Below are 18,298 nucleotides of genomic sequence, written 5' to 3' on the forward strand. Positions count from 1 at the left end.
TGATGAGCCACCCTGACCAGTCACTGGGGACAGAGTGTCATCCCACTCAGCTCCTGTTAACCCCGCAAGCCCAAGCCCTAATGGTAGGGGTAGGGTGATCATAGCTGGACAAGTAGTGGGAGGAGTATCCCAATGCACACGCACACATGTTTAATAATATCTTCACCACCAAACCACAACTACTTAGTTCCAGTGTTCATTCAAATGATAGACAAATGTCACAAGGAAAATAAAATTAAAGTAGATGCATAAATATGTAAACTATCTGAAAATTGTTCAAAAAACAATATTCAAAATTAGACTATTAATAATGGAGGATTTGTGTTCATTTGTGACCCTTGATTCGTGATGATAGATGCAGCTAAAATGTAATAAATCACAATAAATTGGAGTTGAGAACAAAGAGTGATATTACCAGATTAAAATCATTTGTAACCCTATTGGAAAAACTTGAATTGAGTCCCAATTAATGAACAAAGTGATGACAATCTGTGGTACTTTAAAACGAATTAAGTTATGTTGAATTTGGTGTCATAAATTGTTAACAGATATGAACAAATTATTTGTGAGAGCAAAGAGTTTCTAGAGTAATCTCATTCACAAAAATTTGGCGCATTCTGCATTGAGATTCGGATGCACAGATTATTTTTAACAAAACTAGAAGGGCCATGACCTGACAAATAGAAAAATAGAAGCTCCCAAATTCTCTTAATGTCCATTGGTGGTGTTTGCGTACCACAGTCTCTGCACTTCATAGTAAATCGTACAAAGCACTTTGAGACATCCTCCAGATATGAAGAGCGCTGTATCAAAACACAAGTAATATTTATTTTAAAATAGATTTTCTCCTGTATATTCTCATTTATCCAAAATTACTTTTGAGTATTTGGTGTATTTAAGGATGTATCCTGATTGTATTTTTACACTAAAATGTTGCTGAAGCAGAACAGATTTGGCACAGAAATTGTAATACAGAAGCATGTAACTTCACTCCAATTTGATTGTACTATTTTCTCTGAGCTTGGCTTATTTGTTTTAGTACATGTTGAATTGTGCTGATTTATGGTCTGATTTATGGTCTATCAGCAGTAGAATTTATGAAAATGTGGGCTAGGAATTAAAAACACTTGCAAGTCACTGCGCCGTCTGTTATTTTATGTAATCTTTAATATTTTATTTATAGTTTGTGCATTTTAAAGCAGTTTTGTATTGGGCCAGCCTTACTCGGTTGATAGCACTCGTTTCTAGATCAGAAGGTTGCGGATTCATGCCCTGTGTCAGGACTTGAGATCATAGTCTGTAGCTGACACACATTGTACAGTACTGGGGAAGCACATATTTGTGGATTAGATTTGAAACTTGGGTCCCATCACGTATCATCAGGTGAATATTAAAATGTTGTTGTGTTCAAGAAGAGACGGGAGCTTTTCTCAGGTGTTCAGGAAAACAATCCAAATTAATTAGCCATTCATCTCACAGTTGTTTGTGGGACCTTGTTTTGTTATAAGCAAAATAGTGGCCATATCTGCCTATGACAAATGATCAATACAGCTTTTTTAATTAAAAAAAGCACTTTCAGATGTTTTGACATGAAAGTCACTCTAATTTCTTTCTTTCTATATGGAGACATCTAAGTGGTGCCTCATTTAAAGGCTTTGACTATGAAGGTTTCAAGTCTTATAATCTGGGCCAATAGAAAGCTGCAGAAATATTTGCCCCAAATTGCAGGACATTTGACAAATTTTGCAAAAAATTGCAGTGAAATTTGGTTGGTTTTGCGAAGGGTTTATTGGTGCTATTGAGTGAAGCATTTTATGAAACAACCCAGCTTATAACTATAGGCATATTTCCTGAAAATGTAGTTATGTTTAAAATACTAAAAATGTTAATTTGAATAGTACAATACAGGTATTTACCAAGCTTCCGTTGCAGGAGCTCAGTTTAGGCCAGACGTCAAGCAAATAGACAGCAATAGGACACAGCTGGTATTTGTAATGTGGCTCACTCACTGTAGGCGAAGCTGATTTCCTGCTCGTGCTGCTTCTGTGATCCCAACACTCTCCACGCTGCGCACGTGCGACCAGAGCCCACAGTAGCTGCGTTGAGCAAACAGCGCTCAAAGGCTCGGGCCTAGCACACTGTGTGTGCCGGTTTGTAGCGGAGGGGTGGGCGTTTGTATCGGTTTCCGCGGAAAAAGTGCACTTTTCTATTAGCCCAGCTTATAATTAACCAATGCTTGAAAGTCATTTTGTGTGTATAATATTTCAGAATATTGATCTCCATGCACTGACTGGCTGGATACCAGAACGAATTGCAATGCATTCAGATAATCAAACGTTTGATCATGAGGGCACTTTCAGGATGCTTTACCAAAGGTATACTTCTTTTACAATTATTTTTGATGGTGATATTTGGGGTATACATTACACTTACAGCATTTGATCATTCCTAAATCCAACAGGTTCCATAAGGGAGATGTTCTGATTACAACAGCAACGGGGATTATGAGTGAAGAAGAAGGCGAGAAATGGGGCCTGGTGCCTACACATGCATATGCTGTCCTAGACATTCGTGAATACAAGGTAACCCAATGGTTCTTTTCATAGCACAGAAACACCTAACAAAATTACAATGACAGTCTTAATAGAGGAAGATTATTTGGGTCACTGGTGAGACCGATGGTAAACTTGGACCTCTGTCAATTCTATGGCTCAGCACAGCTGAACTTGACAAGAAGGACTAGTGCATGTAGAAGACACTAGCACCACTTCCATAGCCCTAAAATCCTCTTGTTTTAACTACTGGGGTGACGACTTGTCTAATCTTAAAAACTCTACAAATTAACGTAAGACTAGAAACTAATCAAATACTCAACTGAGACTGAATTTATTGTAAACCATATTCAGGATTACAATTTGTTTAATTGTTAATCATTTGGAGGATACTTTGCATGTCCATTCAGAACGGAAGTGAAGTTTTCAAACTTACAATTTAACTTTATGATTCACTGGCTCCCCATCCCCCAGTGATATGAATTGAACATTCTCGTGTTCAAATCCCTCCAAGGCCTCATCCAACCTCTCTTTGTGATCCTTGTATCCCTCTGCTCCATCTGCTCAGTTTCCCGTTTTATCTCTGAATTGCTTTGAGAGGTCATCCTAATTTGAAAGGCAATATCTATATGTAAATTGCTGTTGTTGGTGCAATATAAAATTTGTTGTGGTCTACAGCGGCTCAAATTTCTTCAACTTAAAAATCCCTGGAGCCATTTGCGATGGAAAGGACGGTACAGTGATCGAGACGAAAAGAGCTGGATTCCAGCACTACAAAAATATTTGAACTTTGATCCCAAAACAGCACAGAAAATCGACAATGGTAAGTTGCTCTTTCTTCTGTTTTGCAGGGCTGGGTTGTATTTTGTATAAAATTAAGCTTCTTGATTATCATGTCTTCAACATAATAATTCTTGCATTTTTAAAAATAGTAATATTAAGCCTTTAAGACCAATTATATTTCAAACCTCAGCTTTATTAAGCCTCAGTTTTTGTTTCTTCAGTTCTAATTTTTTCTTTTGAAATCCTATAATCAAGTCTAAAATGAAAGTCAACACAACTCAGTACAGTAAAAGAGACCTCCGTATTTGACTTAAAATTGTTTGATTATTGCTAAAACGCAAGCACTGGGGTTAAAAATTCTGATCATTGTTATGTGCATTGCTGTGTGGTAATATTGACCCGAGAATACATTAGAATATACAGCACAGAAACAGGCCATTCGGCCCGACTGGTCTATGCCGGTGTTTAGGCTCCACATGAGCCTCCTCTTGCCCTTTCTCAGTTAAGCCTTCAAGCATAATCTTCTATTCCTTTCTTCTTCATGTACCTATTTAGCTTCCCCGTAAATACAACTGTGCTATTTGCCTCGAACAACTCCTTGTGGCAGCATGTTCCACATTCCCACTACTCTCTGTGTAAAGAAATTTCTTCTAACTTCCCTATTTGATCTACTTGTGACTATTTTATATGGATGGCCCTGGCTTTGGTCTCCCCCATAAGTGGAAACATCTTCCCTATGTCTACCCTATCAAAACCTTTCATCATTTTAAAGACCTCTATCAGGTCATCCCTTACACTCCTCTTTTCAAGAGAAGAGTCCAAGCATGTTCAGCCTTTCCTGATAGATATAAGCTCTCAGTTCTGGGATCATCTTGTGAATCTCCTTTGCACCCTCTCCAGTGCCTCTACATCCCTGTAGCTCAGTGGTTAGAGCACTCGCTTTGCAAGTGAGAGACCTGAGTTCAATTCCAGGCAGGTCAAGGCGAAACCTTGGGCAAGTTTCCTTACTCCACACAGAGCCTAATAATAATCCCTCCAAAAAACAAAAAAAAACAATAATAAATTGGGCATTTTCAATCTATGACTGTTTGTGGGACATTGCTGTGCGCAATTGGCTGCCGCGTTCGCCCACAAATATACAGTCAATTCACTTTACAGTATATTCTGTGAAGCGCTTTGGGACGTCCTCCCGACGTGAAAAGCGCTATATCAAATGCAAGGATTATTATTATTATTATTATCCCTCCTGTAATGTGGGGACCTTGAATGGGATTTCCCGGCTTTTGTGCTGCACCATGTAATTTGCCCAACAAAGCATGGCACCAGGCTGTTTATATCAATGCAGCAAAAGCTTTTGCTAATGTGTCACTTAAAAATTGTTTTTCTTAGAAACTTGGCCTCTTGTTACTATTTGTAATCTTTGTAACGCTTGATTCCTTGATTTCTTTCTTGTGACAGGAGTTTTCTGGATTAGTTGGGAGGACCTTTGCACATACTATGATGTGATTTATTTGAGCTGGAACCCTGCTTTGTTCAAAGAATCAACATGTATTCACAGGTTAGTTAACTACTTTTGCAACCAAAATTTCTTATTCTTATAAACATTGTCTTAAAAATTTAAGAATGTCAGAATTTTGAAACATTCTTCAATTCAATCTTAATTTGGGAGCTATTTTTGACTTTTTTTTAAAAAAGTACCTTTAAAGACTTGATTTGTTTGCTTCTTGTTGTTTCCACATTCCACGTGCTTTCAACTAGGATCAACCTACTTAATCTCCCGAGGGAAATTTCCTTAACTTAGGGATCTGCAGTAATGCCGCAGCTGAGATCAGCTAACTCCACAACAAACCTACAGCCTTCTAGGCGTATTTGGGTGGGGGGAAACCAAAACGTTAAGCAAGGAACATTTTTTAAATTCAATTTAGAATGCAGTATTGCTGGCATAGCATATTGCTGGACTAACTCACTGTTTATGATATCAATTCATATCATTGCTTTCCTCCACATGGTAAATTCCTTATTGCACGATATTGTTGGGAGGCACTGATCAGGCCTTAAATTTCACATTAAACCAAGAGTTAACATAATAAAACATAAATCAGCCCAACCCTCTCTTTTACATGCTGGGTTTCTGATTGCCTCAAGAAGAGGAAGAGGTCCAGAATTTATCATCTCAATGCATAATTATGAACAATTAAAGGGATCTAACAAGTACAACTTACATTTATATAGCGCCCTTCACACTGGTCAGCGAATCAGAACACTTTACAATATATTCTGTGAAGCGTTTTGAGACGTCGCAAGACGTGATAGCAACAACAAATTACACTTGTATAGGGCCCTTCACGTCGGAAAGACGTCCCAGGACACTGAGTGTGGCGGAGCCTGACACCGAGCCGGGGTGAGGGAGGAGGTAACCCTTAGCACGGTTGAAGAGGAAGATCTTCAGTTGTGATCGAAAAGAGGGGAAAGAGGGGGGCAAGACGGGAGTGATTGAGGGAGAGGCTTCCAAAGCTTCGGGGCGTATTGGTTGAAAACACAGTCGCCGATGATGAAGGGGTTGAGGGAAGAGCAGGGGGCCAGAGCCAGCCGAGCGAAGGTAGTGGAGTGCGTAGAAAGTCAGCTCGGAGAGGTAGAGAGGTGCCAGGGCGTGAAGGGATTTGTCGACCTAAGGAAACACAAAGGAAGTTGACTTGTTTTCCGATGCAGTTTTATCATGTGATGAATATTTTTTGAATCGGAGTTTATGTACATTGCTAGTAAGATTTAGCAAGGATAAGCTTATATTTTTTTCTTCTTTAGTACTTGGGATGCAAAGCAAGGTCCTGTGAAAGATGCGTACAGCCTAGCTAACAACCCGCAATACAAGCTGGAGGTTCAGTGCCCACAAGGTGGTGCTGTAGTTTGGGTTTTATTAACCAGACACATCACTGACAAGGTAAGAAATCTGTGGAAAGCATCAGTCAAGTTTCCCCATCGTATTGTGTTGATCGGTGGTGAGGTAAAATTGTAATGTTGCATTTGGGAATTTCTCACATCACATAATATTTTAAACACAAGACTTTATTGATTGTTGAACTGTTCATCCACAACAATAAAAGAGCAAATGGAAAATGGCATAAGTTATATTAAATGTATGGTCCCAACTGATGTGACTTATGTGAGGTTTACTATATTCCCTATTTATTCTACAGAATGGAAGCTTTCTCAAGAAGATGAATAAGATTCTCTGTGTTATTATAAGCACCTATAATGTCAAAACATAGATAATTGCTGTCAAGGATAATGATGGTGTATTTGTTAAAACAATGACCCTGAAATTCCACCCAAGTCTGTTCCCATGAAACGATTTTCTCTCCTAAAATTTGAGATTGTGAAATATTCTTAAATGCGGTCATTGTTTGGAGGCTCGTTTTAAGCACTGTGGAACACTGGCTTTTGAATTCATACAAGAATGTTCCACAGTCCTGTGCAAATTTACAGTGTCAAATTACAGGCTAAGACAGGGGGCCAAATGTTTCTTCTTCATTCTAAATATCCTCTACAAATCAGAATTAAATTTCCTTCTCCCTACCTTAGTTCCTGAATTCAATAATAATCCTTGCATTTGATACAGCGCCCTGGGACATTTTTCTGATGTGAAGGGCACTATACAAGTGTAATTTGTTGTTGTTATCACATCTTGCGATGTCTCAAAACGCTTCACAGAATATATTGTGAAGTGTATTTTGCAGACAAAACTTTAGTCTTTTAAGAGATTTCAAAAGGGCACTTCCCCTTAAAGAAATTCCTGTCACTGTGTCATGGTAACATCAGTGTTAGAGATCCCCTGGCACTAACTCAAAGAAGAGAGTTCCTTCCTGTATTATGGCCAAGAATCCCCTAAATTCATTGCTGATATTAGTCATCTCTGTATGAAAATTAGTTGCAAAATACACAGATGCTACACTTCACAGTAATCCTATAAAGCTCTTTGTGTTGTCCTCCTGTCATGAAAGATGCCATGTCAAATGTAAATATTATTTTTATTATGCCCATTCTTATTCTGGGTGTATAATGTACATATTCTCTGCTCCTCAGTTCTCATGACTTTGTGCCTTTATTTCAAAATATTCTAATTCCTATGAAAATGTGCCACAAGAAGGCAAGTACGTACTCTTTAAATACTGTCTTGTGCAACCATTTACAAATCTTGGGTATCTTAAGTACAAGGGGACCTGCCTAGGTGGGAATTCCTCAGACAGGCATTTTAATCGTCAATGATTTGCGCACCTCTGTCCTTCATTAAAGCGCAATCGAATTAAATTCAAAGGTGATAAAGAGAAGAAAATCAGGTACACTGTGTGAAAATTCATATCAGCATTAACAACAACAAAATTACATTTATAGAGCGCCTTTCATGTCGGGAGGACATCCCAAAGCGCTGGACAGTCAGGGGTCAGGACCCGAGCATGGGGGAGGGGTGGGGTTTTGAGCATGCTATTAAAGCATGTCACTGTGTTCTCTTCAAAGAAATTGTAATATGCAGGTTTAACCCATATAAAAAAAATCTACCCAACTGCCTTTGGTCAGTGTTGATGGTTCACAAAAAGAGGCTTCTTTCAAATGGGCACTGTCATTCCAGTAATAATCCTACATTTGATAGAGCGCCTCATCACGTCATTGAGATGTTTCAAAGGGCTTCACACTGCTACCCACATGAAAAATGCTATATAAATTCAAGTTGCTATTGGTGCTTTTTGTTTCAGCCCCCAATATTGTAGGCATTAAGATGAATAAGATGACAAAAATAGCTGAGTGCAGAGTCCAGCACTTAAAATACGCAGCCTGATGGGGGCCTCACGTAGGTATGACAAATATGGTATGACAGGGAGAGAAAGTTTATAAAGAAGTCTTTCTTTGAATGCCCCAAATTCTGGATCTAGATGGCCTTCACCCAATGGTAGGTGGAGGATCTTATTCATATTGGAGGATTGAAGAAGATGCTGTGAGTTGGTAATCTTTTTATTGATAGAGTACACAGATGCTCACATTCTTGGCTTTCAATTTTACTGATTCTCAAGACTTGAACGAGGATGTAATCTATGAAACTCAAAGTCACTAATCTACAGGGTGAAAAAGCAAATGCAATGGTTGCCTTTTGTTCTTGTACAGTATTAGTGAAGCATGATAACTGTAGGAACTCTCATCAAAACCCCAAATTCATATTTTAATTACAGGATGACTTTGCTCGCAATCGAGAATTTATAACCTTGGTCGTTTATCAGACTGGAGGAAAGAAAGTTTATTACCCAAGTAAGTACGTGTCGTTTACAAAAAGGACTACAGAGTTACATAGTGCTACTGCATGGAAACAGGCCATTCGGCCCAACTAAATTGTACCAATGCTTATAGTCCTGCATTGTCCAGGGAGGGGTAGAGGGAAGAATTCAAAAGGTTAGAAACACAGTAACTGAAGGCTCTGCAACTGATGGTAGCACAGAGGGGTGTGAACACGCCTTGATCTAACCGAGCAGCGGAGTGGGCTAGGAGATCAGGTATGTTGAAGCAAAATTAGAGTCGGACAGAATGAACTGGGGAGAATGGCAGAGAGTAAGAAAGACTTGCAGTGTAGTGCTATGTGACAGTACAATTCCCGATGAAGAAACATTTTGGTTCGTACTGTAGCCAATTTGTATTTTACATGCTAACTAATTGAACACAATGGTGCCAGTCCCAAATAGTGCCAAGAATGAGCCCTCTCCTGTACAGATACCAGGAATCTAATATTATTAATGTTCTTAGACTTAAGATCAGTTGCTTTAAATTTGGAATCATGCAGAATTTTAGAAAACGACTTTAATTTGAAAGCCAAATTGTCTGCACTGGAGGATTGTTATGATAACCTAGTGTTTTATATAAAAATGGGGGTATTATGGTCCCGGATATTAAAGATCAGTTAGCCTGCAGAACTGCAAAAAGGCCATGTTACCACTTCATTTTTATCCTAATAATACATCACTTCCTCTTTAACTAGTATGACAGCATTATGCTGTAAATATGTTTGCACATATTATTAATTTAACAGGCATTGCCATTTCAATAATAATAATCCTTAAAGACATGAGATCTTGGTTTCATAAAATAATTCATTCTGAATTTGTAATTTTTCTTTGTCCATCAAATTATGATGCCATTATGTTACCATTTTAGTTTTCCTTATTTTCCCTCCTCCCCCCCCCACCCCCTTAGCATACAAAACAAAGCATTAGACTCTGTGTAGACTCATTACCCATTAAATGATTTTGTTGGATCCAAGAACATATTGGTATACCATTCCCGTCTGTTTAACCACATCATGCTGAAACAAATCCACAGCAGGAAAGCCTCAAGAGATTGTGAAACTAACTGATGTTCAATGTTGATTTTCGAATGCTGGAGAGACCTTTTATCATTGCTACTAGTCAGCTCACTATTTAAAGATTGGTGACTTGAAATGTTGCACTAGAGGAATTTCTGATAAGTACCCATACAAAAATACTGCGTAAGAGAGAGGAAGATTGTTTTGGGTTGGTAAAGTTTAGATGAGGTGCAATAAATTCCTCTTTAGAACAAAGCAGCTGTATGCAAATTATGCTATAAATTCACCATCTGTGAATTCACCCTGATAGTTGAATTCTGTCATAGCTTAAAAGGAAATGAAGAGATCAAAAAATAGAATAATGCTATCTGAACGCAGCACAGGAAATAGAACTGCTTATGAAATCAATGTAGGTTTGCAGAAAATTTTGACTGTAGTTTATTGCATGCTAGTGATCTCCATATGCTTTCATTGAATCTAAAATCTGACCTACTCTGAACTCATTGATGTAATGAGGATTTAAAATTCTGTAGGAACTAATAAGTGGACATTGAGCCTGATCCCTTTTTGGTTGAACAAGGTGAAAATTACAATGAATGTTTAAGCTTTGCAGTGCTGCAGATCTATAATCTAAAAAAGTGGTTACCAAGATCTACTTAAAGACACAAGATCTTGATTCAAAGTCATTTTCATAAAAGTAATTCATTCTCTTCACTGAATTATAATGGACAATAACTTTGGATATTCTTTAGCTACTTTTTTGCTTTACACCAGTGGAACTAAGTTCACAGACTAATTTGGAATAAATTATTGCAAATAAAACTGAACAGTTATTGAATTAACCACTCAATTACAGGTCTATTGATAAGAACAATGTGGATGGGTCTTTTCACATTGCTTCAGCAAACACTTATTATGAAACATCAATCAGATATTTCTTAGATAGTTTTATATATTTCAATACTCCCTATATTATATTGGTCCAGGTAGTGTAGAAGACCATTTGGCTTATCTGCTTTACCAATTCTGCACCGTTCATTCTGAGAACAAGTCCTTGGCTGAAGAATGAATCTTGTGCTGGAGGATGATCATTCAGATGACATTTCTGTGCAAAAGCCTCAAATTATCAGTGAGGTTCATCAATCACGAGGGAATTTGTTTATAAATTAAATAGATGGTGCAGTACGAAACATACTGTTCAGCCCAACTACTCCGTACCGGTCTTTATACTCCACATAAGTCTCCATTACTCCTTATTCCCTCCCATACCCTTCTATTACCTTTCCCCTATGTGTATTTTTTTTTCACACGTTAAAGCAAATTATTTTAACCCTAGCAAAACTGTTCGGAATATTGTGTTCATAATTTGGTAAAAAATAAATGGGGTTCAGAGAAAATCGTCTGAACATTTTTCCTCGACTGGGGTGCTTAAATAAGACCTCCTAGAAGTGAATCTAATAGTGGGAGGCTTGACTCATGTACATGTGAACAAGTTATCTAACTTGTATTCTTGAACTTGTGCCATTCCAATAAATATATGTAGAATTTCCATGTGTAGGTGGGATGCTCTGTTTGGTTTGGATACTCTTAAGCATGGTGAAGGGTTTCTACATGTGTCATACACAAAATGAATCAGATTAAATCTCAGTTTTTTGAGAAAGATGGATTGTGATTTGGTAGACTGGGAGCTAATTTGTTAAAATTATGAAAGTTGGAGGTATGAAGGGGTATGGAGATTGGTGGGGAAGTGGAATTGAAAGCACCACTTGCTCTGAGAGTTGATGAGCTGAATAACCTTCTGATGCCATAAAAATGTCTATCATTGTATTTAGATGTGAAATGTTTCTTTCAGGTGATCCTCCTCCACTCATTGATGGAATTCGAATAAACAGTCCTCATTACCTGACTAAGATCAAGCTGACAAAACCAGGGTCGAGCACATATACATTAGTGGTATCTCAATATGAGAAGCAGAATACCATCCATTATACACTCAGGGTATGTAGATTTACCACTTAATCTTTCCTTTCTTGGTTATAGTCCCCACTAAAGATTATAATTGCAACAAGTAAATAATAGTCAGTGGTACATGTGTATATTTGTTCTTGTATATTTAAATTAAAGCCAAATTTACACAGCGGGGTTCCACTTTGACTCTGCTCGGGTCTGAAATGCTGTACACTGTCCAGCGCCTTGGGACGTCCTCCCGACATGAAAGGCACTTTACAAATGTAATCTAGTTATTGTAAACCCTCATTCACTAACCTGATATGGTTGCAATTAATATGTATTGAGATTCATGAAAAGTTGATTTATCTTTTTTAAAAAAAAAGCTAATTGTAACAGCTAGAGCCTGGAAAGAAAAAGAATGAGCCTTTCAAAATGCAATGGTATTCTCACACATCCAATGTCCGGCCATCTGACCCACACTGTAATAACGGCTTTCGATCTTCCTCTTTCTTCCCCGCCCGCTTCCCATCACCTCGGCAATAGTTGAAGTTTTGAAAGGCATTCACTATCTTGAAGAGAAGTTGGCTTCAAGGTATTTCTGACGTGGAGAAATAGTAAGCAGTTGTACTGCCAGTCATGCTATTAGATGTATTTAGGAGGGAAACCCTTAGAGCTTTAACCCTTTATAAACAATATACAGGATTCTGTAATGATACATTTATTACGCTCAGCATTTGTATCCCACCTTCCCTCTCCACTACCCAAGGCAACATCTTAATAATGCCATCTAGCATCAAACTTCCAGAACATGACCCTTCATGGGGATAACAACTATTAATTTGTTTTGATTTGTAGAAAGTCTCCTACAAAGCCCTCCATGCCCTCGTCCCACCCTGCCTCTGCGATCTCCTAACCCCTTACCAACCGCCTGCTCCCTCCGCTCAGCCGTCTCCGGTCTGCTCCACATCCCCCAACTCACCCACCCCACCATTGGTGGGAGAGCCTTCAGCCATTCAGCCCCCAACTTCTGGAATTCCATTCCCCAATCACTCTTCTCGCCCCTTCCTTAGCCTCCTTCAAGTCCTCTTCGGTCATGCCATCTGTCACCCCCCTTCCCCTCCCCTCTCCCTCCCTGATCCCAACTCAGGTCTGAAATGCTGGTCACTGTCCAGTGTCTTGGGACGTCCTCTCAACGTGAAAGGTGCTATACAAATGTAATCTTGTTGTTGTTAGCCTTAAGGCTGCCATGCATAAGCAGGAAGTCCAGTTCTTCTCAAGTGTCACCAATGAAATTGGAAATGGCGAAAGGGGACTTGCTCTTTGACATATACTGATTTCTAATTTAAAAATTTCTAATTCCATAAGATCTATTGAATATTTAATTCAGAAACTAAGACTAAACAAAGTAGTGCTGAATGATTTTCTCCAAATATTGATTTTTCTCTGATCTCATTTGCTTGATTTGTAATTAATTTGATGTTTGTTCACATTATAATAAACTTATGATTTTTATGCTAGGTATATTCAATGTGCAAGTTTACATTCTCGAAGATCCTTTTTCCGTACATCCATTACAAACGGGTGAGTGCTCTGAGCATAGTAATGTGCACAATTCAAATTAAATATGTAACATTTCGTTTTCAAACGTCTTTGCATATTTTATGGGCTCTCCGAGGAGTTCATACTTATCAAAAGTCATACTTATCATGGCCACGTCTCGTGCTCTCCTCTCCTGTTCTTACACTCAGCTTCAATCCACAACTGTTTGTGGGGACGCTGCCATGCACAGTCGGCTGCTGTGTTTCGCCCACAAAATACACAATCAATTCACTTGACAGTATATTCTGAGACGTCTCAATGACACAAGGTGTTATAGTTGCAAGAATTATCATTAATATTATTATAATAATAAAATTATATTAATCTGTTTATTATATTAAAGATTAATAATAATTCCTCCAAAACAAAAAACAATAATAAATTGGTCATTTTCAATCCACGACTGTTTGTGAGACATTGCTGTGCGCAATTGGCTGCCGCATTTCACCCACAAATATACAGTCAATTCACTTTACAGCATATTCTGTGAGGTGTTTTGAGACGTCGAGAAGACGTGAAAAGCGCTATAATCAAATGCAAGGATTATTATTATTATAAAAACTTGCCCTGTCGTATTTAAGAAGGTTGTGTGTCAGATAAATTTACAAAAAATAAATAAAATTCAATTGAAGAAACTTATTGTGTTAAAAACTGTCTCAGATTTGTGATCTACTTGGCAAAGCTGGAAGTCAGATTGCCAGCAACCTATTGAACCAGAATTCGGCCATTTATCCCAAAAACCACGGCATGTGAGGCATGCACTGGGTCTAGCCACGTGTATGCACAGTAAATGGTTCCCACAGTGCAACCCCATTATATCCAATTATATTGGGTAATCCAATTCAGTAGGATAAATATGATTGTTATTACTGATGCCATAACCTGAGAGTGATCATTGTTACTAACCACTGGTTGTCTTGCCAACAACAAAAGATTTCTCTATCAAATCTCATTGTTTACAAGACAAAAAATCTTAAATAATTGGATGACCAATGATCAGTTTCACTATAAATTAATATAACAATCTTATATAGCAGAAACATAGTAGAAAGTTAATGTATAGGGAACAAGATTGTATCTACACAAATCATTGAATATCTTGACTAAAGTCTATTTGAATGAGGAGAATTCAGTTTTTGTGATTTGAGTTCCATAGGATTGAATAATTGAAATGTCATCCAGTTCTATTACTTATAATAATCCTTGCATTTCATATAGCGCCTTTCATGCTAGGAAGATATCTTAAAGAGCTTCACATGATTTACAGTAAAGTGTAGTGACTGTATTTTGTAAGCTAAAGCAGCAATCAATTTGCGCACAGCCTTTGGTTACCTAGCAATAAGTAGGAACCCGGTTGTTAGTCAATTGGCAGATGGCTTTTCCGGAGGTAATAATTCCTAATGGAAAAAAAATTATTTGGTCCCTCAATCCACGACTGTTTGCGGGATGCAGCTGCGCGCAATTGTCTGCCACGTTTTGCCCACAAAATATAGTCGATTCATTTTACTGTATATTCTGTGAGGTGCTTTGAGACGTCCTGAAGATGTGATAAGACGCTATATCAAATGCAAAGATTATTAATAATGTCCCCCACAAACAGCAATTGAAGTGAATGGCAATTTTTTATGGGTGGAATTGTTGTCCAGAACATCAGGAGAATCTCTCTTCACACATTTCTGCACAGCATACATATTCCAGGCTATAAAATAACCTACTATCCATGTAGATGCTATGGGCATATTGCTAGTTTGAAAATAATTGGATGTCGTGTGTGTATATCCATTATCTGGGACTAACGCTTCAGATGAATATCCTTGATCGGTAGGACATACAAGAGATAAAAGGCTGATTTTTGTTTTGCTGAATTTGCTTGCAGTGTTAAAGTGTATTTTCTGAAACTTCCATCATGTGCTTCATCAAAGCATTTAAGCTCTGTATTCTTGTCCCAGGTAAATGGTCAGTGGAAAGGTCAGACTGCTGGTGGGTGTGGAAATTACAGAAATACTTACATGCTGAATCCAACGTACCAGATCAATGTCGAGAAGTCTGGGCCGCTGCTGATTGAATTGCGTGGACCCAGGTCTGTGAACTAATAGTATTTGCTTTCTTAGTTTCTTCTCTGCTCACTTGCTTTTGATATTTAGAGAGATCTGAAGTGTCTTTAATGTTTATTTGATCCTTTAAACCGTTCTGGAATAGAACACAGTTGATATAAAAACCCTGAGGTTTCCTCAGCATCTCTATCCCTTTAGATCTCAATCCATCAATACAGTGAGGTTAAGCAAAGTACATCCTGGCCAAAAATAAAAAGTTGCTGCTCATTTTAAATGTATACAGTGGGAGCCCAGTGAGGAAACCTTTTAGGCAAGAAGTTGTGGTTTTGTTCTTTTTATTATTTCAGATTTAATAATTTATTCCCTTCTCTTCAGGCAGTACAGCGTTGGATTTGAATTGATAGTTGTCTCGACAGCAGGAGAGTTTTCGAAAAAACCCAGTGGAGATTACAGGTAGAGTTGCATGTTTTCTTATTCTGTGTAATTTTGCCGTGGCATACACTCCCTCTACCATAATAAGTAAGTCTTATGCCTTTTGTATCTCATCACTTGTAGTACAGCTACTTTAAAGCATCTTAGAAACCTGTACATGTAAACAGCTATTTTATTGGGCTGTCCTACAGAATTTATTTGCTGCATTTGTTTTCAATTCATGCAGTTCTTTTGCAGGTCGCCTTAGACTTGTTTTCTAATTATCTGTTGTTGGGGGAGGATTCCCAAGATTTTTTTTAAAAATGATCTCTTCCCTTCTCACACCATTACGTAGGAGAGTTGTCTTGTTCCCCAGTTATTGCTTATTTGAACACAAGTGGCTCAGGAGATTGCACCAGCAAATATTTATTTGAAGTGATTTTTAAAAATATATTTAACGGGTCTTTCTTTGTCTGTGGAAGCTGGTTAAAATCTAATCCAGATTTTTGGGAAGAAAGACTCCTAAGTGAAATGTTTTGAAGTACTAAACTTTTTTTTAGGTCCATGTGAGCACACAGCACAAAACTGCCCTAAATTTATTGCTGAAGTATCAATCTCACGTAAAGGCCACAAGAAAATAGAAATGTATGTATGACATAGTGGGAGGTGCTTTTCTAAGATTTGTGTTAAAAACCCATTGGGGCAGATTAGTGGGAGCATCTGCACTGCGTCCACTGTGCTTCATTCATACACTCTCCATAGGATTAGGTCCCATAGAATCATAGAAATTTTCAACACAGAAGGAGACCATTAGGCCCATGCACAAGATCTCAGAGCAAACTATCCATTCAATCCCACTACTCCGCCCTATCCCCAGACCCCTTTTTGATGTGGACTATTTGCTTAATCATGACAATGGTTGCCAATGTTAGAAAATTGACCCATTTTCTAGCACTAAACTTGTTCATTTTGCAGAGCACAGCACTTATAACATAAGTATGTTACTTAAAGCTCCACACTGGCTCAGCGAGTCAAGGCATTGCCAATCTACTGAGTCATTTTGTCCCTGACTCTGCTAACTTGCCAACTCTAATTCCTGGTGTGTGCTAAGTCTGCTGTAAATGTGATGCAATGTCTTTGCAACTCTGGGTCTGAGAGGGAAAAATCAGCCAGGGTTTTCACTACCAGGGCTGCTTTTTGATCTGATGTCTGAAATGCATTATTCATATGGGAGCCCAGACGATGAGTATATGCAAGCAATTTTACAGCATGACATCAAACAGTAGAGCCTTGTTATAATGCAGTAGTTGAACCATAAAATCGCAAAAAGCTGGACAGCTTTCTACCCTAAAAAATGAACAATCAGATGGCTGCCAATGTCATTTGCTGCGTACTGCACGCAGAAAGCAACCAGTTTCGCTATGTGTAACGTAACCTAGGTTAGGTTATGAGGTCAGGTCCTGCCAATGCACTGTGCTCAGGAAGTAATGTCGGAGGCAGGGGACTTGACGACCTGGAGATTGGTCATATTTTAGAGAGCAGGGAAGCCTTATGAGTGAAGTCTGCATTAAAACGAAGCGTGTTGTAACTGGATTCCACTTCATATGTACTTCCATAAAAAAATTACAAATGGGATTAAAACTATGGCACTACCACAGTGGATGTGCCTCCAGCACAACTGCCTAATTGCTCTTTGATACAAAAATTCCTAAATTTAACCTGCATCCTAAGCCACTGTATCGGATCCCTTGTGAAGTGTGGTCTCTGAGGCAAGATACAAAATGGGTTTTCAGAACCAGTGAAATTGTATAACGAGATAAGTTGGCACTTTCAGGAGGGGAAAGGGAAAAACTAAATACATTTTTTGTTTAAATTTTAATATTTTATGAGTATTGCTTTAAGTATTTTAAGGTTTCTCTTCCCCCCCCCACTGACAGGAGCAGTCTGACTTCTTCATGTCCAACTTCAGTCCAACTTCAACTTCAACTCCAAGTGATGTCCAAATTACTACTCCATTCAGTAACCTTAATTGGGAATAAATAACCAATGATAAAATTCAGTAAATTTAGAACGAGCGGATCTAAGTTTGCTGCTTTTCAGAGTGAAGTTAGTTAGCCAAACATGAAGAATAAAATTAGATGCAGATTGAAATATGTGCATAACCCAAAACTAGTCTTTCATTGCTGCCATAAGCAATTATAAATTCTATTCATTTATTCTATAATATAGTTCCTTCCAGTAACTGAGTGATATGATTAATGGTGAATACAATGATGTTTAATTATAAAATAATCCTTACATTTGATTTAGTGCCTTTCACATTGGGAGGATGACTCTTTTAAGCACTTCACTAGATATACAGTAAAGTATAGTGACTGCGTGTTTTGTGGACGAATATAGTAGCCATTTTGCACACAACAATGTTCGGAAAAACTGCCATGGAGTCTGTTTTTTGTTTGGTAATTGTTGGCCATGACGACAGGAAAACTCCCTTCTCTTTTCAAATAGTCTAACTGGGTGTTTACAATAACAGCCACAAAATTACATTTGTATAACGCCTTTCACATCAGGAGGACGTTCCAAGGCGCTGAACAGTCAGGGTTTCGGAC

The 18,298-nt window shown here is 38.2% G+C and overlaps 1 protein-coding gene across 1 annotated transcript in view; it reads left to right on the forward strand.

Moving 5' to 3' along the window:
• Positions 1–18,298, forward strand: part of capn7 (calpain 7) — a 40,952-nt gene that overhangs the window by 19,103 nt on the left and 3,551 nt on the right. The window contains exons 11-20 of the mRNA XM_007889674.2: positions 2,269–2,375; positions 2,462–2,582; positions 3,231–3,375; positions 4,794–4,893; positions 6,138–6,273; positions 8,555–8,630; positions 11,528–11,673; positions 13,144–13,206; positions 15,174–15,304; positions 15,654–15,731. Of these exons, the coding sequence (XP_007887865.1) occupies positions 2,269–2,375; positions 2,462–2,582; positions 3,231–3,375; positions 4,794–4,893; positions 6,138–6,273; positions 8,555–8,630; positions 11,528–11,673; positions 13,144–13,206; positions 15,174–15,304; positions 15,654–15,731 (1,103 nt within the window). The remainder of the gene's footprint in view (positions 1–2,268; positions 2,376–2,461; positions 2,583–3,230; positions 3,376–4,793; positions 4,894–6,137; positions 6,274–8,554; positions 8,631–11,527; positions 11,674–13,143; positions 13,207–15,173; positions 15,305–15,653; positions 15,732–18,298) is intronic.

This window comes from Callorhinchus milii, unplaced genomic scaffold (assembly GCF_018977255.1).
Source record: "Callorhinchus milii isolate IMCB2004 unplaced genomic scaffold, IMCB_Cmil_1.0 Scaffold2, whole genome shotgun sequence".
NCBI classification, from domain to species: Eukaryota; Metazoa; Chordata; class Chondrichthyes; order Chimaeriformes; family Callorhinchidae; genus Callorhinchus; species Callorhinchus milii.